At 35.3% G+C, this 26,946-nt stretch overlaps 1 protein-coding gene across 9 annotated transcripts in view; it reads right to left on the reverse strand.

Annotated features, from left to right (window-relative positions):
* The window catches only part of LOC139967322 (actin-binding LIM protein 2-like), a 158,177-nt gene that overhangs the window by 33,313 nt on the left and 97,918 nt on the right, over positions 1 to 26,946 (reverse strand). For 8 of the 9 annotated variants that reach the window (XM_071970994.1, XM_071970996.1, XM_071970990.1 and 5 more), the window contains exons 4-7: positions 19,379 to 19,573; positions 5,446 to 5,612; positions 4,613 to 4,739; positions 3,673 to 3,766 (exon numbers count right to left, since the gene is read on the reverse strand). In XM_071970994.1, the coding sequence (XP_071827095.1) occupies positions 3,673 to 3,766; positions 4,613 to 4,739; positions 5,446 to 5,612; positions 19,379 to 19,573 (583 nt within the window). The remainder of the gene's footprint in view (positions 1 to 3,672; positions 3,767 to 4,612; positions 4,740 to 5,445; positions 5,613 to 19,378; positions 19,574 to 26,946) is intronic. The other variant, XM_071970997.1, reaches the window with a different exon arrangement.

Below are 26,946 nucleotides of genomic sequence, written 5' to 3' on the forward strand. Positions count from 1 at the left end.
TAATTCTTCATCACTGCACTTATAATGCACTTACTCAACCGTATGACAATAAAGCTAGGAATTACTAGCTACCTTAAATGTAATTTTAATCAAACGGTGAAACATGACACCACATTACAAACTCAGCACAAAACTGTTCTGAAAATGATATCCAATTTTTTGAGAGAGGCTACAGATAGTCGGCGACATCCTCACGTTATTCATTAAACGGGCTAAATTTCACCAAACGTCAGTAATCTTCTCTCTCTACACCAGGAGGGCAACAACCATCCTGCTGTAGAGTACATGCAACTATCATTTAGTACTATGACATGGTATTTTCAAATAATGATGTTTAGTTCAGAGCCTCTGGTCTCCAAGGAGACCACAATTGTCTAATACTTATATACCACAAAATAACTTCCTGTAAAACAGAATAATATATTGCCCCAGTGCACAACTTTAACAAGTGTCTTTATGAATCAAAATAATAAAGAGTTTCAGCATGACACATCCTCCCTCCCTTTCTACACGCTGGACAAGTCCTTCCTCGTACGGCTAATCGAGGGAGGGCAAAGCTACCGATACGGTAAAGTACATCTGTCAGAGGGAATTGACAGCTGGTAGTGATAGAAGTTGATCAAAACAAGGAATAACAGTTATGACAGCAGACTAATTTCTAAGTAAAACCACATATTCGACGACGTGCTTTCAGCAGATTTTCGAGTAGTGTCCTGTGCTTGTGGTTCACATTGCCCCCCAGGCTTAGGGGATGACCGAGTGAGTGGCTATCAATGTAATCTGTGAATCTTGAAGAGGCAGAGAGGATGGTGGAACTGACATCCTTTCAAATCGCTGAAGGGTTCAGCATCCCCTGTGTCACGATGTGTTCGTGCAGGAGAAACTTGATGGGAGCCGATGTTTGGATCAAGTAGTTCTCCGTCAGATGGGACAATAATGATTTAGCATCAAGGCCAAGAATATCCCCTGGATATGATGTACTCGTGAAGGATGTAACCGATATAATGCAGGGGGAACGGAACTACATAAAACCAGGTTGGATAGTCAAGGATTATTGTGAGGCATTTGCAGGCTCAGTATACTGCTCTCTAATGGTGAATCAGTAGATTTAATATTGTGACTTAGATTCCAGTCCTACAAATAAACTTCCAAAGTACACTAAGAAATTACAAATCATTATAGAAGAGGCTTAAATGCCATTTTTTTTCCTTTTTACACACTGGTCTTTTCAGTTGGAATTATGAATGTTGCTTTCACTGTGAACTCAAACCCCAGCACCGATGAATTTAATGAAATAACTTTGCTGAACGTTGGATGCAGTAAAGGGCCTAATGGGTACAGTAACATGCATCTGACACCAGTCTCTTCTATGGTGGCATACTCTACCATCCGCCTGATTGTTCTCTTTCAGGAAAAGTGCCAAAAGCAGCAGGAGAACATCTTTTTTGACCTGTTATCAATCAGGAGTTGGATTTTTGTGGCTTGCATGTTGAAGAGCATGAATGGAAGTACATGTGGTTCAAAAATTTGGTCAATTGAGGCCATTTTTCACCCCTCCCAGGAGCAGCGTACGTAAATTGTTTACTACTGAGTGAAGAGGTTTGTTTACAAGTGACGAAAACTTCCAGCTCGGATAGCAAAAAATCTGCGCAGTCATGATACGGAAAATTGATGGTGCCATGAAAGGCCAATTTGTCAGCTATCCAGTGATGGGTAGTGTTAGCTAGTGAGAACTTCTATCTAGACTTAGAGACCACATTACTTTTGTGATTTAGTGTGTAAGTCAATGGGGATTTTAATGGACGTAATGCTACCTTATACAGTAAAGGGCCTAATGGGTACAGTAACAGGCTTCTGACACCCCAGAGTCTCCTCTGTAGCTGTTTTGGTTGGAGGGATGAATTCCTGGTTGGCTTCATATAGACATCAAACTTCACCCTTTTTCAGGACCTGTTCAATTTTGATAATTTTCATTGCCTTTCCATGAAATAACATCCCTTTAAAAATGCTCACAATTCCCATCTGAATTTCTCACACCTACATGAATTAAATTATGTCTCTTTAATATTATCCATACAAAATATATTCCTCATATTGCATTGGTGTATATGCTGATAAGATTGAGGTTGTATAACATGGCTTTGAAATTAATAAATGGACCAAGTTTGATAATGTTCTGTTATTTCAAAGTGTTGTTAAAAGGGTCACTATAACACTAATATATGTTCTGTATTTCAAAGTGTTGTTTGAAGGGTAACTTTAACACCAATATATGTTCTGTTATTTCAAAGTGTTGTTTAAAGGGTCACTATTACCCTTATATACATATTTATTCATAAGGCTGCTTTAATGTTCTAGGTCTTCTGTCTCTATGTCAACATGTATCCTCCCACTTCACCAGTCAAATAATATCAACATTTATTTGTAAAAAAAAACTGTTTTTACCTTATTTCCACAGACAAATTTAGCTTAAATGTTTTTACCATATGTTCCTTAGCAACTATGAGCTCTTTAAATTGTATAAATTTCTCTTCCCAAAATTCCTCAATATGGTACTGTTAGACATTACAACATTCAGTGCCCCCCCCCCCCCCCCCAAAGATATTCTTCTTTCCTTGTTTGTCACACCAGTTTAGTTTTTGAGTTTAGAAGAGCATAAACTATATGATGAGGATGATGATGATCACGTTTTTAAATAATATATATCGGTTCCAGATCCAGCTTTGACTGATTGTGTCTATTTCAAACCTGACAAGTGACATTGGTTTGTTTTGACAGACTCATAGGGGCAGAAGGCAATTCCTGACTTAATAGAATGGTTGAACACCTGAGAAGGCAGAAGTACTATTACATATTAGTTAAACTCTGCTGTCACAATAGGACATATGGTACAGTAATCCAAGATTAATTTGATTTCCCTAAGATAACAAAAATGTTTCTTAATCATGTTCTCCTGCAGACTAGCATCATAAGCTGCTGCACATCTGTTTCAACCAGCGGTATGTAGGGGAAAGGGATGGGGGCGGGACAGAGGTTCAATCATGCACATCTGTATCAACGAGGGGTATTTAGGGGGGTCGGTACAGAGGCTCAATCAGCAACACAAACAACAATCATTCATCACAAAGTTAATGCTATTATTTTATATATGTACATGAATGTACAAATGAGTCCAATTCTAGATCAGGTTTTTTTTTTTTTAGTTCCTAAGTTCATACTCCTTTCCGATCAAAATATAGCAATGAGGAAAGTATAGTGTGGAATATTGAATCCATTTATGTATATAATTACTGCATGTAAAGTACACCTCCCCATTTCTACTAATTCATGTTGAAGTCAGCTAGGAGTATGCTCTCTCTTGATCCCTATGAAGTATTGTTTTGTTTTAGCAAAATATCAGTCATCTGTCAGCACTATTTACTGGTTTCATCAACTTCATGTACAGACATAGCCCGATAAGTACACATGTTCTGAAAGCGTTATACAACTAGTTTAAGTTTTGTTACTTATTTCTCAGGGAAACAGCCGGCCTCCTGGAGTTATGAAGTATCTCACATGATACCACTGAAACAATACATGATACCACTGTAACAATACCATAAACTATATTATCATTTATATATTATCATTTATATATTATCATTCTTTGCACGTGATAGTACAATATATTACCTCCAGTACTTTCCCGGTGATGTAAACCTCACAGAGTGAACACTTGATGCCATAGAGTCTATGGTAGTCTCGGTCACAATACGGCTTGCCATCTCTGAATTGAAACAAAAGAGATTTAAGAATGAACGGACATGTTCTATGTAGTGTTAGGTAGTTGGTGGCAGACCCAAATGCAGTAGAGTATCATACAGATATCATATTTTGCTGAAGGAGGCATTTCAATACATGTTATTTTTCTTCATATTCATTGGATGGTAACATTGTCGACGAATAAGCAAATATGGTCAATTTTGGTCACATAGCTAACCTCTTTAGTCTCACACTTTTAAGCATGACTTGTGAACGCAATAAGGAAACTGTTTCATATCAACTCTGGTACTCTACGATACTATTAAATTATGATGTATTCTTACAACTTTTGTTCTAAAGCATTCTGAAAACGTCAGATGTAATTAAGCTACGTTACTACTTAGAATTTCTTAGAATTTAAAATGTTAATGAAAATGCAGATTGTCCTTTTTTTTTTATCATAATTTAACTACTTTTGTTTTTCTACAGTTTGAGAATCTATGAATATTTATGTCAGTTTCTAAATATGATAAATAAAATGATTGATCACTGGCAAACAGCTAAAATTAAACTTCTTAATAAATACAAAGGCAAGTGTGTAATTCATTAATGTGAGAGATCCCTCTTTATATGTACTACTCAAAAATACAAAGAAAAAAAGAACACCAAAATAAACTTGGAGCAAACTAACCTCACCCTACATTCTTTGCACTAAACAGGAACTACTATTAAACCTTCCACAGTACACTTCTTGTTCAAGTTTTGTTTTCACTAAAAACTATACTTCCACTTTCATTAATACCAGAGTAACATTACACCATTATAACATATAACAGTAATTATAGGTAGCCTTAATCTTAGGTAACGATACCTTCCCATGTATTCACCAGACAGCACCTTCTTACATACAGTGCACTTGAAACACCATACATGCCAGTGTTTGTCTAGCGCCACCAATGCCTGGCCTTGTGAGATTATATCACCGCAGTTGAAGCAACCTGTGATGGAAGAGGAGAGCAGAGAGAGAGAGAGAGAGAGAGGTTAGGCTGGTGTCGACTTTGTTTAACTTATTAGCTGGTTGCATAATTAAACATCATTTTGGTTTTAAGATTAATTACCTGACCAGCTTCATCATTGAGTTATTTTTTTTCTCTTGGTCAACAGTCATGTATCATACAGATCATTGAGTACAAATGATAGCTTTTAATAGCAAGTCCTTACTTTTTGAATTTGATCAACAAAAAAAATAATGAGTTAGAGAAAACTGTAAACATCAGAGAGACAAACAATTCAACCAGTTTAAGATATCACCTTATTTTGGAACCATCTCATCGCTTGTTTCTATTTTCGTGTCCTCAAAACCCAGATAATTTAACTCAATCCTTACTCCCTCCACGAAACAAGAAGAAACTGTCACACATGACATGCAGGATTCTGACCCTGTTGATGAACAGAACGGAGCCCAGACAAGCCATCATATATGGATCGACACTAAACATAACAAAGTTCAACATTAGCTATATAACCACACACACATTTCATATGCCGGCAGTTTTACAGTATACAGTATGGGACTACTACTTAAAATGTCTATTATGCTATTGTAATAATTTCTCAATGCCACATAATATGACATTCCTCCAGGCTGTATACTGGCAAAACACTATCAGGCTATGACGGATCTATGATATATGTAACACTTACGAATATTGGCACCCTCTGACTGAATTGGCCTTTCTGCTTCATTAGTGCCGTTCATTGTGGTGGTTTCTTTCTTGCTGAGGATCGGCCCGTCGGGGTCATCTGAACAGCTGTCACAGAGGACATCTTTACCGTTGTAGGTCACCTTCTCACCTGGAGGCAACGGTGACCTGAGTAAAAGGAGGAACAAGGAATCACTGATATCATAATCTGAGGCAGATGGGGGTGGGGAGGCTGGGGGGAAATGGGGGCAGACTGGGGGCAGACTCTCCATGTAAAGAGGGCCAGGGAGCATTCTTCCCCCTCAGGGATTAATGCAAGGTTTTGCTGATAAATCCATTTATGGCTGCGCTTGAAAAGGGTTTGTACAACCTCGCGTCGCAAAATTTGTAGAATTCATGGAATCAATACTTACTTGCTACTTCAGAAATGAACAAAATTACACTAGCAAAAAAATACCTGAGATATTAAATTGAATATTTACAAACATGATGATCTGAAACTTGAGGAAAGACCACCTGAAAGCTGTTTAAGTTTTATATTCATGGTATCTTGATGAGTTTGAAAGAGACCAAAATACATATATGTGGTTAGCTTGCAGAAGCGGTTACTGTGAGAGAAGTGGTGTTGTGAGAGACAAGAAAATAAACACACAACATTCTTTCGAATATCAAGGAGGTATTAACAGTGTGAGGTACCCTGTCATTAGGAAGAACAATATTATTAGTCCTTCTGGATATCTTAGACTCTGCTCTTGTCCTTTTAAGTCATATGATAATTCCAATTTCCTTAAATGTAATTCTTCTGTTCTGCTCCAAATATTGATACTATTTCCAAATTTACTGCAGGCTATCTGCCTTTAAAGATATGCAAACATTCAAATGAGGGAGACATTCTTACTACTCATTTTAAATTGCTACAAATCATAATTTAGTAGCTGTTGCTTGTTAAATATAAAACCTCTCTATGCAGAATCTAGTTTCTAACAAACCTGTCAATTAAATGATTATATACACCACAAATACTTTAATTACATGTTTGTGTTAGGAACCTTTTTTTCTTTTATGATACACATTTTCTTTAATATTTGGGATATTCTGCAAACTACTTTAAAATAAACATCTCAGAAATTTTCTGATACAACATTGTAAAATAGTTTCATTTACTGTAAATGGCAAGTTCAGGCCATCTTTGTTCAAGTTTAAAGAACTTTGCATTTTCCATTTTCATTAAGTCTAGGAGCAATTTTGTAAACTATAGCATCAGGGAGGTTTTCTTTCATGCTTGAGTCTATAATTACTGTCAGCAAGAGACTCCAACATGAACTGTCTTCACTGTCAACCTAGGTTACTATAGTAACTGAAGTTTGTTATGAAAAAAAATTAGCTTTGGTTTTCTCAGGAAGAATGTTGTCTACCTCTCATCTTTGAGATTTCTTAAACTAATTATTCCTTCCGGGATTTTACCTACTTCTTTACAGAGATTCCTGATAATCGAGTAATCAGTGATAAGATTAGGAATAGTATCTTCCAACTCCCACAATGCATGTTAATTTAATTTGAAGTGGAGGAAAGTACATTTCTTTGATTAAACCATCTGCGTCTCGCAAATCTGTCGAGAGCACTGTCAGTGAGAGGCTTACAATGGTGTGTATATATATATACTGCAATGGAATCAATATCGCATCTAGCTAAAATGCCACTTTGGGAACAAAATTGATGGATTTTACTAATAAATTCATTACATAATTTATCATCACTTTGATTTCAAACATTCTATTTGTTGACAGAGCAAACCGTTCTAACACCGATATCGAGAGACAACTTTCAAGTTGCATTTAAATAGTCCTCAGTGCATTCCTACGTCACACAGACTTAAACTTTGATCCACATCTCTGCCCAAAATTGGGCGACAGAACTATTAGGGTACTATTGGAATCATGTAGCTGCCACACAGTAGCTCTTGAACAAACTTATCAACACAGGATTAAAATCGAAAAAAATATGTGAAAATCTGCAATGTGAGAGAGAGATTTGACTGTCAACCATAATATATGAGTTTCTTGAAAGTTATATGGCAAGCCTGTAAGGTATCGATTTCAGTAACATCTGCTCTAAATCCCAACATGATTGTTAACAGTATCAAGCTCCCTTCTGATTGGTCAAATGTTTCTCAAACTTTTGATGAAGCATTCTTCAATCTACAAGGTAAAACAACCAAGAGTTGATTGGGATATGATTCATGTTCCCATATCCTAGTATATCATTTGTTAAAGTTGGGATATGCTATACTTAGTTCCATTGGGATACCCTTGTTGGATCTGTCTTATCATGCATTTATAGTTGGTTTAACAAGTGTGGCAGTATTAACGTTCTTTATTTTACTTTTACTTTTACTGAAAGTGAGGGTAGATCAAGTTTTCATTGCGATAGTCTTTAGGAATTGTCAGAATAAACTGCAGATTTTGAGGGAGTGCAGTAGGAATGGCCGTCTCAGGCATGGAGATCGAGACCTGGATATACTTTTTGGCAGCATTTGACCATTGCATTGTGTTTTTCTACTTGTAACACAATGCAAAGGTTATGACAATAATGGCAGCTTAATATTACTTTCATTCCTTTAATGAAATATGAATGGCTCATACAATTTTTTCCATAATTCTTCCAACTTGGCATTGGATATAACCCAACAGTGCTCTAACAGAGTTTATCCCATTGAGTTCCAAATTGGCTTAGATTATCTGCATCTATTTCAATGAGATATGTACTTGAACATACTAACATTATAGTTAAATTTACCCTGTTCAGTGCTTTGGGATGTCCCTGAGGTTTCAATGAGATATAATCTCTCAAATTATCTGATTAAATATTGGAATGTACTCTTTCGGACTTGTGACTTACTTTGTCTTCAAATCTTTTTTACTTTTTGATCTAGCCTCCAAATGAACCAGAAGATGTTCATCTCAAATTGTGAGGTGAATGATCTCACTTCACCAAGTAGCATCATGTAAATATATTATTAAGTCTTTTTATATGCAGGGAGAATCCATAATACCTCAATTTAAATCACTGATCAGAAAATATGTCACCCATATGTGGGACTAAGCCAATTAACTAACTGAAGACTATTTTGATCAAACTGGAAAGATTTGAGGCACCAGCTCGATCTATTACAGTTCATCAACAGTGACGGCAATTAACATAAACAAGTAAGATGTGCATATTGCATTAACAGGAACCCTAGCAGGATATTAGCACTTCTATAGATGCCCACCATTGAAGTATACACTGCCTTTAAACTACATATAAATGGTATATATATTCATGCATATATATATATATATATATTAGTGTTCGACCGATAATCGGTTAGACAATCGGCATCGGGCCGATTATCAGACAATCGGTAAATAATCGGCATCGGCAAAATCCATTGCGCTACCGATTAGTTGGAACCGATTATTACGTTCCACATAAAGGATTGTATTTTCCGCGCTTTTGATACACCACAATCACAACGGGAGAAAAAAAAATTATCATTCGATTCAATGCTATTCATAGCCGGGGAAGGTGCGCTTATCTACGGTGTAACGGTATCGTAAGTCCCTCGCGCGAGTTTGTACAAATGCTGTTCGATACACTATCCAGTTTTGGCAGTTAACATCATGCAGTATACCCGCTTAACAACACACAGTATACCCGCGATAAGCTTAGGGTAACGACGTATTTTTTAATTCGCTTGTTGCATCTAACAAAACCACCTGTCATCATGTTAAACGATTGATAAGAAAGAAAAATTGTCTATGCTAAATATAGTCACCAAATCAGTATACTTTTGAACCACTTTGGCCGAACTGGAAAGTGAGAACAATAACATTAGGCTTTGTTCATTGTGAGAACACTACGTACATTACGCTAGTCTGGCTGAAGAACGGTTGAGCTTCAGAACTGTTAAGTTTGAAAATGCGCCCAAGATTTTACAAATGGCATAAAATGATGAAATCAAGGCTCCAAATACACCTAAATATCCATAAACACGTTTGGCGACATTCCTCAGAAGTTCTACTGCATAACAGTATTTTGTGATTAGGCAAACATTCTTACGCATATTTTTACGAAAAACCCGATGAACTTTTTTCCTATGCCGCATGTACCATACCTGCTAACAGTAACTAAACTCCTTACCGCAACCGACTAAAAGCAAGTCTGATTTCAAGTGACACGCCGCGACAAAGTCAATGGGACTTTAGTGTGTAATTTCTCCCACATGTAGTTAAGTCAATGGAGAAGCGCCATTGACTTACTGTGTATGATCGTTTGAAACAACGTTCGTTCGATCGGAAGTTTTACCGCGCAAGATGGTAATCATTGAAAACTTGAAGCAAACGTTCGAGATTGTTTTATTTTTCATAATAAAATAAAACTGTTAGCAAACTGCTTATCCACTAAAGAGCCTGTGTAAGAATATGTTATAAGTAATGTGGCGTTACATTTCGATCCTGCTAGGATCGAAACGTCAGGCCAACTTACTCTTAGAGCCTACACATTATTTTTCATATCAGATTATATCTTTCGATAGATATCAGCTAACGAAATAAAGAATATTTTATTTACGTGCGATATACTTTTTACTTTATTTACGTTAGAGTTGCAACACTGATAATGGTTTTAATAGCAGTTGTAAAACCTGTCCCTAACTTTTTTGTTTTTCATTTCGTAGCCAATGGCTACTATTTTCCCCCTTCTGTAGTCTGTACAGTACTGTGTTGTGGCGGGATTGCAATATTGCGACTCCTCGTTATAATCGTACATCGCCCTATGTATGCATTACAGTGTTCTTTACTTGCTCCATTAATCTTAACTGTGAAAAGTTAAGTCGTTCATTTACATCTTTGATTGTATTGGCCTAGAAATTGGTAATCATGCATAACACCTAATCATACATTAGGCCAGTTCCGCGAAAATTTTGAAATAATCGGTAATCGGTAATCGGCAATCGGCCGATTGTCACAGGAAATAATCGGTAATCGGTAAAACCGATTGTCATACAATCGGTCGAACACTAATATATATATAAATCATGACATATAATATATTTCCATCATCCCTTCCGACTTGCATAATCAAAACATGCATTTCCTTTCCACAATTGAGATCTGTAGATCGGAACAGTGAGAGTACTTGCAAGCCTAGCCAATGCTTCCCTGAGATACCCGGCGAAATATACCAACAGCTGTGTGTTTAGCAATTAGAGTAAGTGAAACCCAAGTTGTGCAAGATTATATAAGAGGAGTGGCTGCTTCAGTTAAATATTAGACCATAGAACTGTGGAGGAAGAAAGCCTCATTAAAGTGGGCAGCTTAAAATAATTCACTGATTTGGTGGGATTAAGCATTATATGCCTATTGGACATTTCACATCTTTCCAAATTGTGCAGTTTTTGATTAGTCTGTTGATGGAAGCTATAGGAGATTACCGTGATAAATATGTCTCATGCAAACTCAAAACGAGAGACAGAGAAAAAGAAGGTGGGGAAAAAAAAGCATTACCAAACTGCTAAAAATACCTGATCCCAAAGTAAAACAAACCCAAAATGCAAAAGTGCATCCAGGTTTCGTTGACATTATTAGTCGGATAACTTTAATAGCAATCTGATACACCTGATGATATGCCATCTTGTGACATGTGCATGCTTACCAGGTGTCCACGTTTTGCTGTCTGTCACCCACAAATGACCTTTGACCTTCACTACACACAAGGCTTATTATTATGAGCCAATCTCCAACTAAGAATGAATCCAGCTAAATTTCCCAACTTGAGATACCATGTTTACATGCATGCATGTTCATCTTACTGAGATGATCTTTGACCTCCACTAAAACAACAGACTCTATGTACTCACTATCAGAAAACCACATACAAAGATTTGAAATCAATCAAAGCTTTGCTTCTAGAAATGTTGTATTCACAAGGGTTTCCTATTACAACCTCTGCTAATCTCACATGAGCATTGGGCTTAGAACTACCAAAGGGAATAATTAACATTTTTAACGTTAATGTTATTGAGCATATATCAAACTGAAAATGAGCTCCATCCAATCCTCCCATCTTGAAACAACATGTTTACAAGATGTTCACATCTTGACTGCTACTGACCTCTGACTACTTCTTTACATATTTACTGAACATGGGTCATCCACATACAATATATGAGATCCATCCAAATTTAATTCCCCTTCTTGATACACACAAGCATGATGTCACACACAAATACATGTACACACGATAAAAAAATAAACCAAAAAACCCATCTATGATCAAACTCACTAAATAAAAGGTAATCACTATCCATTGTTCAAAATTTGTTTCAAATACAGAAAAAATAAGTATCAACATCTATGGATCAGAATTATGTCGGGTGTCATCTGCTTTTCACTGCTATTGATTAAGTATATCCTACTCCATACTATTCATGTCTGTATATATATATATATATATATATATTGCTACTTCCCTCATAAGGATGAACATGTTTACTAATTATTTTCAAAACTAAATGAGGTACATTATGGCACCTTAAAAGGGATAACACTAACTAAAGAGCAAATACGTCTCCAAAATAGAACCATACATGCATTTATTACTAATATGTAATTACACCATCCATTGGTCGATTTAAATATATGAACCCTATAATCTCATTTGGTATAACACGTATTGCCGTCAAAGTAACGGAAATGGAAACTGAATATTTCACCATGGACATGGTTTATCCTTCTAGTTCATAATCAGAGAACAAACCACTCTTCTGATAGACTCAGACTGATATATAACATATAAAGTAGAAAACACATTCTGTAGGCACCAAAATGAAACTAAATATTCCAAGCATAATCTTTGTTTCTTATGAATCCAAGATTGATGAGATTACGGAACAAACACGTTTGAATATACCAAACTGTCTTGTTACATGACGATTTTATTACATTGACTGATTTCTCTGGTGAGCTGTTATCCGAAAAAATATCTGCAAGGGATAAAGTAACGTCGACTTGATTTAGGTCCAAGGGTGAAAATATCAAATGTTTCTTCTGAGTAGGTACTAAAAAATTCATGTAAGGGACTAAAAATTCTTTGAATTATATTGTAAATATAAGAAAATAAAAATACAGTTTTGATACCTTAAATCTTATGTCATTGAAAAATTAGGAATTAAACACGTAATTCTGTCATAAATTGTATTTAGTTTTTTACTTATAGCATACTGATGTCATAAGTGGTCAAAGGTCAACCTTTTGTATTTCGCTGTCCACATTTCATTGTTTGCAATTTAAGCAGTTAGTTTTGAGGTTTGCTGGCTTGCTACATCATGAAATACGGAAAAAAACTAGTAAGGTACCCGATCTGCACATTGTTGCATTTTTGTGGGATATCTTGCAAAGTTTTAAAGGCAGTTTGCTATGTCATACTGCATGAACCAAACCCTGCAAGTTAATAATTTTCCAATGTATTAAGAGCCATGACTTGTCTTATCAGAGTCACAACATGTGCAGGCCAGTACAGTCAACCACTGATGTGAATGAAATCCAGATGAGTGACTTGAGCCAATCAATTATTAGGACATACATATCGACTAAGTGAACGTCAAATAGAAGAAGCACAATGTAGCTGGCATTCTTTACACATTCAACTTATGGCTATACCAAGGTTCCCCCCCCCCCTACAACCCCCCAGACTGATTTATGAATATTCATCCACTTAAGATGGTTTTAAGTTTCAGCTATGCAAGCTTTTGTCATTAAAGAATCAATAAATCCAGACATTCTAAAGAGTGACCAAATCTATACTACACTTGTGAGATCCTTGTCAAGTTTTGATATGATAGGTCAACTCAAGAACAGATATGCATCTACAGAATATTGATTTACTTGTTTTCACAAAAAAATTCACTTATACCTAGGTCACAACCACCAAATAGAACTCTAAAAAGATTGAGACCTAAAAATTCTTGGAATACTTCCAATTTTTAGAACCGTAGAATCTTCAGTACTTTGTTTACTGTTTAGAGTAGTCAGAATTTAATTTTGATTCTTGATCATAAAAAAAAAGGTTCCATAACCTATTTGTAATAGATGCTCGACATAAAATCCTTTGACAATAATTTCTAATTTACCCAGGTGATGGACAAAACATCACAGTCTTACACAGTTGTAGTAGTGGCAGGACTTACGCATGGATTAATCCCTCGCAACCAACCCAGGCAGAAGATCTCGCTTTTAAGGACGCAAGCAGTAGATATCATATATTAAACATGCAAATATCTGCAAGACCTTGCAGGTTAGCAGTAAAAAAGCAATTAAGGTAGGAGTTGTACAGTGTATAAATTGCAGGTGAAGAGAACTCAGCTTGACAAGGTTATACTATAGCAGAATAAAAGAAGAAGAAGATTTAATCATTAAATGATGTTAAGGTAGCAATGTTATAAGTTAAATGATACCGGCTTTACAGCTGCATGTGGTTGTCGGCTTGCAACTTTGTTTCCCCCCGACCTGATCAAACCAAGTAAACATTTACATAATTAATTACATAATTAGATACCGGCCCAGCTTTATACTTAACTACATAAAGCAATCTATATGTATAAAATCATGTTTGTCCTTCCTGCTTTATAGCTAATAATCCAAACTTCTCTGTTCTGTAAATTCAATGTCATAATATGTCTTTTCCTTTGGAAACCCTTGTCTCTCTAACCTGACCAAGCCATATATTAATGTATGTAAGGTGACCATATTTGCCTGACTGGAATAAGGGACATTTATTGCGTGAATGACATGGGGGACGGGTCTAATGGGAGTGGGTGGAAAAGTTTCAAGTGCATAAGGTGCTTAGATGTAAAATGGTGATACTTAGAAGCACTTTATAAATCAATTTTATTTTCAAAAATGTAGCTTTTTCTTAGATGAAATTTACTTACTTTACGAAAGAGTGCTAGGCTAGATCGATCTAGCATATTCCACTTTACAATGGCGGTGACTGGCCCATCTGAAATACTGGTTAGTTCTGTTCTGCGACTGCTTACTTGACTAAATTTTGTTTTTACAATTATTTTACTAATGTGGGATATTTTCGAAATTCCTGGACATTTTGACGAATCGGGGACATTTTCGGGGACACTTGTACATCGGGGACAGCACACTGTAACCGGGGACTGTCCCCGAAAGTCGGGGACGTCTGGTCACCTTATGTATGTCAATTAATGTATGTTGTCCAGTTACAGAGTTGTTGACAATTGACAATTCATAATCATGGACGTTAAATATGAATCTACAGTAAGAGACTGACTTTGGTCAGCTTGCGGCTTTGATAAGCCAATGATGGCTTCTTCGCAAGTTCCTGCTTGCAGGAGGATCTAAAATACATACATACATTGATACTCACATAGATTCATAACTGGAATGGATATTCACTTAGTATCCTAACTGCAGTGATTGCAATGGGGATAATAAAGCATGTTTCTTCTTCCCAGATTATACACTGTTTAGTCCAAACTTTTGTGTCCTATGAAATTTGATAAAATAATTTCTCTTTCCATTTGGAAAACCCTCGTTGAAGTTAATATTAACCACATCCATCGATTTCTGGTGCCGTTTTGGTAGACTGAATTAAGTATAAACAGATTAACACTTTTCAGGGGCCTTTTAATATCTTTCCTTTTATTAATCATGAATGATATCGCCAGATTTGAGCAAATTCAACCAAACAAATTTGAAGCATCCGGTAATGTGTTTTTTCGTTTCAAAGAATAAGATATAAAGAAAGGGTACAATTAGATCTATGGAAATCTGAGATTTTTATGTTCACTCTCCACGCTGAAGTTTGGTGACATTTCATAATAAAGTCCACCTCTTTCAACTATTCCGCTGGCATCAAATATCAACATGGTTTTCCCATTAAACTGCTTAAAGGTAGTCAGTATAGGCCCCAATTTATAGCACACTATAATTGCTAGAAGTTTTCAAAAAAGTATTTTCCTGGAGGTCTTTACTCTCCAAATTGTTCTCAGATATCTTTAAGTAACACACAAGATGACTGAATGTGTAAGTGAGGACAATTTCCTCGACGGTTGTTATAAGAACAGTTCAAGAATTTTGACGAAAGATGACCACATTTGAATATCTAGCATATTTGGGGCTACTACAGCATACCTTTAAGCTTATATGACTCAACATGTCCGCTACACATCTGCTACATTCTGAAGAGAACGAGGTGGTAATATAAATGTATCCCAATGCAAAAATTGAAGATTGCCTAACCTTTCACTTTTTGAATAAAATGTAACAGTAATGGAAATTTCCACCTGAGGTGGAATTGATCATGGCAGTCGTATAACGTTCAACACTTTGAACTTATCCGCAATTATTATCCAGGCTGCAACCTCTCTGAATTCTAGGTATCCCTCTCCAAGGCTGCTTGATGGGGACGTAAAGAGGGATCCATGAATTGAAACCCTGTGTAAACCTTGATTTAAATGATCCTCTTGAGAGCTTAAGTAAGTCTCAATAATAATCATGGTCACACTATGATGTTGTCACTTTTCTAGGGTTCAGTATAATCTATTCACGGATATGCATGCAGCTGTGAGCCAGATATTATAGGATATAATGAAAGTATAGACCTGCATCAAATGATGGTCTATCTGTTGTAGAGGAATTAAAAAAAAGAAAAGAATTATATCCTAGTTGTAGTTTGCATCAATATATGATACCAGTATATGATAATTGCATATGTAATTACTCTACCTGAGTGCAGGTTTAATACTGTACATGTTGAGCTACTAAACCTGTATTAATACTTCATGTTTGTCAAAGCCTTGTAGACAGTTTCTAAAATAGCAAATTTAAAATCTCATTTCATTTACATAATAGCTACAGACAATATACACTTGTAAATTAATTAAAATATAATTACCCTACATATAGACATGACTATATATTACATAGTTTGCTATTAAGAAGGCAACAGAAAATTTATCCAATTTTTTTATTTTTATTATCATCAGTTGTCAGCTTTCTTGTGCTCTGGTTGGAGGTTGGGGGGTGGGACTAAGATGCTACTAAAGTCATCTAGGGGATGGTGTACAGTACATGGTGTCCCCATGCATTTGAGAACTTTTTGGTAAAATGGAGGGTACTTACATGCAAAATGGTGGTGCTAAATAAGCAGTAGGCAATATAGCAATTGATCAAAAATACTCACATTTAAACAATTTAACAGCTAAAGAATTCATCACAGAAGTGTCTGATCATACATAAATTTTGCACAATGTATTGTAGAAATAATGTACATGCAATGTCAGTTGTACACTTATATCATATCACAGAAATGTAGATGTTTATACTGCAAACACCCAACAGGTACAATTTCAGTGGCCCAGATATGCTGGAATACCAATCCAGGGACCTTTGGTTGAAACTTACGTTTGATCTATCTAGTCTGCTGACTCATAATTTTACTCTCTTATATCCAGAGCTCTTTCTTCTCTTAAATATTCTTTTTTAGTTTTCTAAGAGACATGTGTTTGAAAAAAGTAAAGGTTTTAAAACTTGAAGCAATTTTATGGAATACTTTAGGGCCAAGATTTGGATATGATTGTCCAGTCAATCCGATTATGACTATATAAATTCAAATGATTTATGATGGAAAATTGGAAATTTAAGCTTGCAAATATTCAAATTGACTGAAATTCCATTCTCAATTCATCAATGTTACAAATATCATACATGATACATGAGCTGAAAACTAACCTGACCATATCATTAGATTCAAGTACAATTGATGACCAACATAGTTGTGCATGTAACATATATATATATACTGTACAGCACTACACAGGAGCCAATTAAGCCCTATGTAATGCAAGCCATGGACTCCATCTCGGAGATCTGCTATCTAGCAATGTAACATGAGAAGAGGCCTATACTTTCTCCAGAATTACACTGCCTATATGGGAACAACCCAAACAAATCAAAGGTATATATATCAGACCTAGGATTTCACAAGTTTAGCCATATCTTGCTGAAAAATTCCAGGGCTTAAAAAAATGTACCTGGGCTCAAATCAAGTTCTCACTTCTGGCATATTCCTAAATGAGACGTATACAAGACAAAATCAGTTGCTGTACAGGCTTTTATGTCAGTAGTCAAACAATTTGCTGATGATAAGTGGTCATGTTAGGCACAAAAATCATTCCAATTCTTTGACTGACGGCGTTCTTAACCGACGTACCACGTGTTTAAGTTGATAACGTGTACCGGCAGTAGATTGTCAGTGCCATTTGTTCTACTGGCATATGGCAAGCTCCAGTGGCATTAAGCCAGTAAATAGCCTGATTTTAAAAGCTTGGGCGTACAATGGTCACATGCGTGGCTCACTTACATGACATAATTTACATATATATATGTGTAGCAAGATGATCAATTTGTACAGCCATACCACAATTATTATTCCTCGCAGTTGGACTTAATTTAAAGTGCCTAACATATGGTCTCTATGGGTATCTGTTTTTTATTTAATTCTTTTTATTGTCCTGTCTAGTTTTGATGATGTGCTTTCCATCGTTACATCGTTACGCCATAACTTTAAATTATGAATGATAATTCTGTTAAGATTACAGACCTTCTTGCAGTGGACCACCCTCATGATATCTAAGGAAGTAATGAAGATAATGTCCAGGGCTGTTCGTTTGCCTTCATGTAATACTCTATCACGACCGTTTGTAGATTCTTCAATCATGGAAGTATTTCTTGCCTGCCCCATACAATATTGTGACATGTGTCACACTTTATACATGACATTTATGATGTCTGTAACACTATCCTTGATTAATCAAAACCATTGAAATTGTCTGAACTCGGAAAAGAATAGTAGTATAATTTACACGATCACTTATCTCAGAACTTGATGGACCCAGTGCTAACTTAACAGGTGACTGTTTGGAAGTGATATGTATGACCTGATTACATTAGCTATATAATCAATGGCATCCAATCTTGGAACCTGGGACAAATGCTTGTCACACCTAATATCAACTAAGATACCAATTGCAGCAGCCTTCATGTTGCATTTTAAACAGATACTGCGCATCCGTGCTGCATAATTCAAGCATGTTACACAGCGTTAATTTGAAAAACAAACATTGTTGCCATCTGGTACAATTGTTAAGACCGAGTGGTATTCTCATCATATAAGCAGTGGCATCATATCGTAATAAAGGAATGATGTATTATATGTATGTATATATACTTATGGCTATTACAATATGGATGGGTAGCGGCAAGAATTGTGCATAAAAGATGTAACGTCTTATTAAAAGCAGTTCTTGTTGTGAAGAGCGGTTTGAGTGTTATATTTCCAACAAGATGGATAAGCGAATGTGAGCAATTAACAATGTAATTTGAGGTCAGTGTTGTTGAGTGTAGCATATAGGCAAGTACAATTACTGTCCATGCGTGAAACCTGTTACGGCTATATTTGGCAGAGAATATTACAAGTATTACAGAAATATGGACAGCAATTTGCATATTAAAAATTTAACTTTACAGTTTATTAATTAATGGTCTGCGCAATAAAGAAAGAAGAAAGAAAGAACTGTTAATATAGTGATACAACCAATATACAAATTACATATGTATAAAGTACAATTGATTAAAAAATAGTATCGGTATATTCAGATGAAAACTTAATATGTGGTCAAACGTTGTGTAGTTAGTAGTTGTTAGTATAGGTTGATCAGAATAAGACAAGCCATGCAAGAAAGGATGCATTTAGAATGCCAAATGAGATGGAAAGCATGCAGCTAGCATCTACAGTAAGATGAGTTATAATGCATGCAGAACAAAACAGCATAAAGATATGTAAACTATACAGAAGGTACAAACCCATTGAAGAGGGGCGGGGAAAAGTGCCTTTGTTTGGCACGGGGTAGCCGTGGTTCCCTTTTGGGCGGTGGTTTCGACTCTTGGGGTGCAGATTGCCGTTCCATGGGTACAGCGTCTGCGAGGCTGCAACGGAGGCACAGACATATGTCCTCTGCGGGGTCATATGTAATGTCCTCGCCCCCTTCAAATGCATGCCTGCGAAAAACGATGTCATAAAAAAACATGCAAAAGAAAAGAGGAGTAAGAGAAACAAAAAAAAACTGCAAACTGTAAAGAAAACAGAAAGCAAATGCAAGTACGATGGCAAGAAGAAAACAAAGAAATATGAAATACAGAAAACTAAAATGAAGGAAGTACTATAGAATCCCCCCGTTCCTTCCCAGCCCCCCCCCCCACCTCCCATGAACAACATGAAGATAAACAGACTGAAATATATGAGAACATGTTGGTAACATAAAGTGAGGAAGGTTCATCGGATAAAATTAATATGCAAACAAAATCGACAAAAAAAGGAAAAGGGAAACATTCAAACAAAAATGATGGAATTATTGGAAAAGGGAACTACTGTAGCTAGCATGTCAACAAAATGAACTAGCAAATACAAATAAGATAATAAGAAGAAGAAGAAGAACAGTAATAAAAATAATAATAATAACTTTTAGTTAAAACGGTAGAAGGTAGAAGATCTTGATAAAAGAAGATACAAAATGTTATCATTTCTGATATAACGGTAAAATTTGAATATGAATAATATAAATTTACTTTGGCACTGATAGTACGTTGCAAGAATGCTATTTACTGATATTCCCAAAGTTAATCAAGAGTGGTGTAGGTAGCATTTCATCTATATAAATACTGCCTCTTTTGTACATTTAGAGACCTTTGGCAATACACAATACCTGAAAAATAAGGCTGATCATGTCTATTGACTCTAGTTTAGTCAAATTGATGTTTAATATTATCTTGATCAAAAGTGAACAAAAAACATATCTTGTGAGATTTGATATGTTCCACAAGAAATTGTTCACCGTGAAAGGGATCGAGTGTAGAAAGCTGGATCACAAGGGAAGATCAAATTTGCTGACTGCAGTACTTCTAGAAATAAATTCCAATAGCTGACATCGGCAAAAAGTCAAAACCGCAAGTCTACAATTATCGCTTGTAGGATTTGGGATTGCGTTGACCTCATTTTTCTCGAGAAATTAGAGCATTGGAACATAATAATCAACATCATGCTTTCTGGGTGACATGAATTTGTTCAATAATGGAATGTACATAACATAATTTTTTTCGAAGTAAGAATAGTTTTACATTTCATAGTACAAACAAAATGACGACAAAGAGTAATTGAATAATATTTTCAAGAGCCACAATACACACAAAGGTAGGATTTATGCCTTACTGTATACAGTGCATATAATACACACGAAAGGTAGGATTTATCGATTACTGTACAATGCATGTCTCTCTTGCTAAATGTGTAGCAGACTATGTAGTTATACGGCCAACTTTGTCATTACAACATCATTTGAATATATATATTCAGCAACTGTATTAACTTTATGTTAAAAAGTTTGCATAATAATAAAATCGCCTTACTGCAAATTACAGCCTGCTAAAATGAAGATTTACTGCAATCGCTACTGTATAAGAGCAAAAAAAAAAGACGTTCCTACAGTATAAAAAAAGTTCATTGGTGAATAATTTTAAACAAAACTTATATAGATCTCCCTATGAATAACACATATTCTCAAAGGCTAGTTCTCTCATTGCAATATATACTTAAACTTAGCAACTACATATTTGTATTCTTGTACCCCATGTAACCGATGTGTACATGCAGAGTTTGCAAGAACATTTTTATCATATAACTGGCAGGAAAGATTTGGAGCAAGTTATTTCCTAGTACCATGCATACTTACTGTAGATATGACTAAGTATTTTTCACTAAATTCAATGAAAAGTACATGTAATATGTATATTAAAAATTTAATCGTAAATATTCTGGTAATATTACACTTTCACAATATATAAAGATATGAGATTGACTTCTTACTCGGTTTTAGTTAAAGAATGATGACACCAAATGATTACACAAAACCATCAAATATTCCACTCTTTCAATATACTTTTACCAAGGACTGAGAAATATATTCTACATCATATACGTAGTGTGCATGGTGTGAAAACTTGCCTATGCTAACTTTGTAAACAGCAAACAAAACACAACAAAGTTTACTGGTACATGTATTAATATTTCTAAAGTAAATTTTGATTATAAGTAACATTCTTCATCATTTACATTGGTACATGAAGAATGAAATTCTGTGACCTTGATAGCAGTAATGATCCTAACAATGAACATGAATTCTCATATGTATGCATCAGACTAAATTAAAGAATTAGTCAACTAAAACGCTATTGCTGATAATACTGCATACATGTGCTGTCCACTTCAAAGCTTTTAGCATAATTTGGAAGTCTCTACATTAAGTTGGCTTAAAGAGCATCTATGGAAATGAATATTGCTGCGGGATTCGGAATAGTACCTGCCCACAGCCGCCCAGAATTGGTCATAAAAGCCATCAAAGATATTTGAACAGCATAAAATGACTCTACGGAAGTAAGATATATCAGACATGTCGGCAGCAACAATTTAAACGAATCATACCATAAATGAAAACTCCTCTAGCTGCAGTAGACACACTGTATGGTACAGAATTGAGTTTAAAACACACTTGGAATATAGTATCGTAGGCTACATAACGCATACAGCTATACACATTCAAAGGTGGCATAGTATACTGTATGCTAAACAACCATGACAGCTAGATACACATTCAAACATGGTATAGTACCCTTTGCTATGCATACAGCTACACACATTCAAACATGGAATAATACTGTATGCTATATAATGCAGTTTCTGATCAACACATCTTTCTTAGCATCAAGCCTACATATAAAGTGACTGCAAAGAAGATTCTTCTATGAGAAGGTAAAGTATGGATGGTGAGCCTCTCAAACAGATTTACTGTATATGCATAGTTTATCTTCCCTGGCTTGATTAGTACTATTCTGTTTCGTGATGCTAACAGTTCAACATTGGAAAGCTTACTGCATATTGTTAACATATAAACCTTGTCAAATAAGGTTCAGCTATACAACCAAATGGATATAACCCCCATCCTCCCCCTCCTCCGTCCAAAAAATCTGTTAATAATGTACCAGCAAAGTTTGATCTGAGAAAACTCCTCAATATATTATGTTACTTTAAGAAACATTTACATATGTTGCTAATAATGTTTTACTATATCCACACTTCTATCTGGAGAACTAATTATCTGTGTATCGGCCAGAAATATTATTGACAGTCTTCACAGAGGTACAGTACAATTAACTATAAAGCATGCATGTTTATTGAAAGCAATTAATTACACTGCATATTATCCTACAAAATGAAAGTGCGAAAATATTTGCGCGACAAAATATTGCAATGTAAAGTTAAACGGTAGTTCCACTTAAGATGTTTGAACTTCTTCTACAAAACTTGTTTGTTTCAAAATACATCCACAATCTCTACACAGTCTACAAGACATCAAACTACGGAATATTTTCGAGGCAAGCAAATTTGCTGAGGTTTTGCAACAAGTTTGATAGTTACCTCAACCTATATCTGTAAGAATAATCATGTTTCAATTTGTAATCTCTGATTTACCAAGCATGTATGTTAATGAAAGATCTTGCGCAACAATTACACCCACAAATCAAAGTGGGTAAAATATTGTGCGGCGGTTGCAACGAAAATTAAAATAACCGGGGAAAACATGAAATTAACAGATTCAAACAAAGCCTGAAATATATCAAGCTTATCTGACATAATATACTCTAGCAAAGACCATATCGTATTTTTCAGTATTTTGGAATGACCAAATTTGACGGCAGCAAAAATCCCAGCTTGTTTCCGGTTAGTTTCAATTGCATTTACTGTGTGAATTATGGACTTATTCGAGACAGCTGCATAAACACCACTGACAAAACTAGTTAAACCAATTCTTTGTTTTCCAGAACACTGACAAATGTGACAGAGATGCTTTCTATATTCTGCCCGATACCAATCACTATAGTGTGTCGGTTTGTAATCAAAGGTAAGGTGTCGGAATATCCCAGCACGAAATGAAATTGTTGTGTTGTTGTACATTCATAAATTGTTAAGAGAGAGAATTCAGGTGTGCGAATTCCAGCACAAAATGAAATGATTGCATTGTATATGTATACATGCACTGTCCACGAAAGTGTATATACAGAGCATGTAATCAACGACATAGGTGGGTTAATATAAACTTAATTATGTCATCAACTTGACAAAACGGTATTAGTGCTTGGTAGGAACTGTTTATTAAAAAAATGAATATGTGAGACCTTGTAACTCCAAGGAAAATATTACCAGGATGTATTAATTCTGTTTTGTTGCTTAATTCCAGAATTCCTCATCTCGAAATGAAGATGATTAAAAAAAAAAATTGGAAATCTGACCTTTGTGAGCATGCATGGGAGATTGCATGTTGTTAATAATTCGGAGTATATCTCCACTCAATGCCATCAGTATACACCACTGCAGTAAAATTCCACTGATACGACCATGTATATCGTTGTTAGTGCCTTTCAACAGTTACACATTAACTAGTAACAGATGCACTGTTAAATATTCACAAATTTCTACGTTTCTGTTAATATTACTCGAATCCCATCAGGTAATTTTCAAGCATTCTAAATTTGTGGGAACAAACTGTATATAAGCAGGGCTTTAATTCAAGATCTAGACACAAGTGACTGACAATATTACTGGCACTTTGGTAGTGAAATAATGGTTGACTAAGTATACCAATAGTCCTATAGGCTAACTATAAAAAACATAATGTGTGATACTGAATGATTCATAAAGTTCCTCAGATCTTTGAGAGATACCTTGATAACCCCCCCCCCACCCCACCTAAACACACACGGACACAAATATGCATAGATATTTCATTCCTGAAGTGCAAGGATAAATTGCTGGGGGGGGGGGGATAGGATTCTTCAAGTACAGTATGTATCATCAAAACAGTAAGAACAGGTCTAAATATTTGTGTCCTCCTAGAACATGCAAAATTAATTACTTTTATGAATAAATCAAATGCAGACAAGACTATGAACAATTCAGCGATGTGAGGCACAGCTGACCTTTCTAGAATGTATCGATAGGATGTTGACTGACTTCATCTTCACCATGCTTACATGATTGCCTTACCAAATCTGCAAATTATATTACAGAATATTTCCAAAAAAATAGGTAGGGGTCAGCTAATACTAGAGGGCAAACCAATTCCAACATCAATATACTGACAGTTATGTAAATGTGTGCATGTACCGCAATGTATAGAGAATGTTAGAGCAAGGGTGGCACACCATTAATACAGAATAAACTGTTTGTGAGAGATTAAAGACAATACATGCCAATTTAGAATTCTAATTAAAACATATATACCAAACATACTGTATATGTGTGTACTCATTAATACCTTTTCCATTATCACTCACACTGACGATATTTGTGTCAGTTGGATCAAATATTAGATCCTTTATAGTATATTATTCATAGTTTGGTGTCAGTTGGATCAAATATTAGATCCTTTATAGTATATTATTCATATTTTGGTGTCAGTTGGATCAAATATTAGATCCTTTATAGTATATTATTCACATTTTGGTTAATCCAAAAACATCCCAATGATGTAGTTTCTAGGCGTAGATGTAGAGTTGGAGACAGGTGAAGTGTGGAGCAATGTAAAATCTTAACCAGTGATTAAAATACCATAATAATCTTGAAATCATCATATCAACCATAATGAAAACATTTCACCTAAACAGCTGTTATATTTTAGAATTTAGTGCCATCATGTTATGAACAGCAGGCGTAATGCTTTCTTTATGTATGTTACTACCCTTATTATCTCTCTTTCTGCTATTAATTCTTCCCTGTTTCTATCTATGAATCCAATAAAAATTAATTCAAACATGTTGAATTCCATACATCTTTATACGGTATATATTACTATATAAAAAATTGTTCTTCGACCTAACAACATTTGAAATATCTGTCCACCTCACTCATCAAACCAGATCACTCCCTCGCTCACTCTTAATTAAGATGCTCAAGATCGGTAAAATATCTAACAAGCTGTACTGCTACATTAGCCCAATTCTGCAATATATCGGTTAAAATTGCTTTTACCAGAGATAAGCATCCTGTCATCGTCTAGTGTATTAAAGTCAGGCTAGCTTTGAGAAGGTTATTCCTTGGTGTAAAACTGAGATGTTCTGCCATGCAGTGTACATATCTGCTGAGGGCATCCATTAACACTTTAATATACCAAGTTTGATGGCACGGATTGATAATACGACAGTTATAATTAGATACTTTACTTAGTTCAATCGTTAACTAAATGTCTATAGTTGCAATTCAGGTTAAATCGTCCACGATATCATCTCGTTCTGTTTTCAGCTCTGGGTATGTCTCAAATTAGTTCTTAAGTAGCAGACATGACAAATTTCTTCACAATAATAATGTTCCAAAAAAAGATTAAAGATTATTAGTTGATAGTAACAAAGTCTGTTAATGGAACAAGAAAATCCAATGTGGTACACGTTCAATATGTTCTGCATAAATCGTTCAGGTGATCAACTGAAAAATGACTATGAAACCCTTTATTGATTGTATTCGTTGTAAGGGTGGGAGTTGGTGGTAGGGGGGGGGGGGGGGTAGTGTTATAGGTCTCATATGTTAAGGTTATCTATTTTTTGGGGGGTTTAGTTCTTTTATAGGTGTTAAGGTTATCTATGTACTCTATTCGATTAAGCCCAAAAGGGTTTCTTAGTTTACTTCCTTTCACATTTCTTACTTATTTGCAGTTATAGTTCATCTTGTTATACTATGTGATGAAACAATAATAATAATAATAATAATAATTACAGAAGTTGCATCTACTACTACTAAGCTGCTAAAACAAAGGAAGACATACAGTATGTATCACAAAGCTCTGTTAATTATGTATCGTTACATAGATACTCATGCGTATAACCAGCATATCTTATAAGCTGCCATATGCCATTCAGAGTAACCTTCAGATACAGTTCTGCAAAGTAAATCATTGATGAGTAAACATGATCCATTACAGATCAAAATACTCTGTTACCATGGTAAGAAGAAGTTAAAGATATGCTTATACTGTTTCCTGTAGTAGATGAGAACTTCAACTGTTCACTGATATTATAATTTGTAGTGCATTAATTTTGCTTTCCATCACTAGTTCAAGCTTTCTGCAAACCAGGGCCTACATTTTCCAAGAGATGATATATTCAAGGCTTAAAAAGTTCTAGCATAAATCTTACAACGTACAAAGAGGCTGTCATTTTGGAAGAAACCCAATCTGCATAAATGTCCTTACGTACATATATTGTGTTTGGGACATAATGAACAAACTGCACATAATATTTCAACTTTAAATTATCAGTCTCAGAATTAAGTA

Source organism: Apostichopus japonicus, chromosome 5 (genome assembly GCF_037975245.1).
Source record: "Apostichopus japonicus isolate 1M-3 chromosome 5, ASM3797524v1, whole genome shotgun sequence".
Lineage (NCBI taxonomy): Eukaryota > Metazoa > Echinodermata > Holothuroidea > Aspidochirotida > Stichopodidae > Apostichopus > Apostichopus japonicus.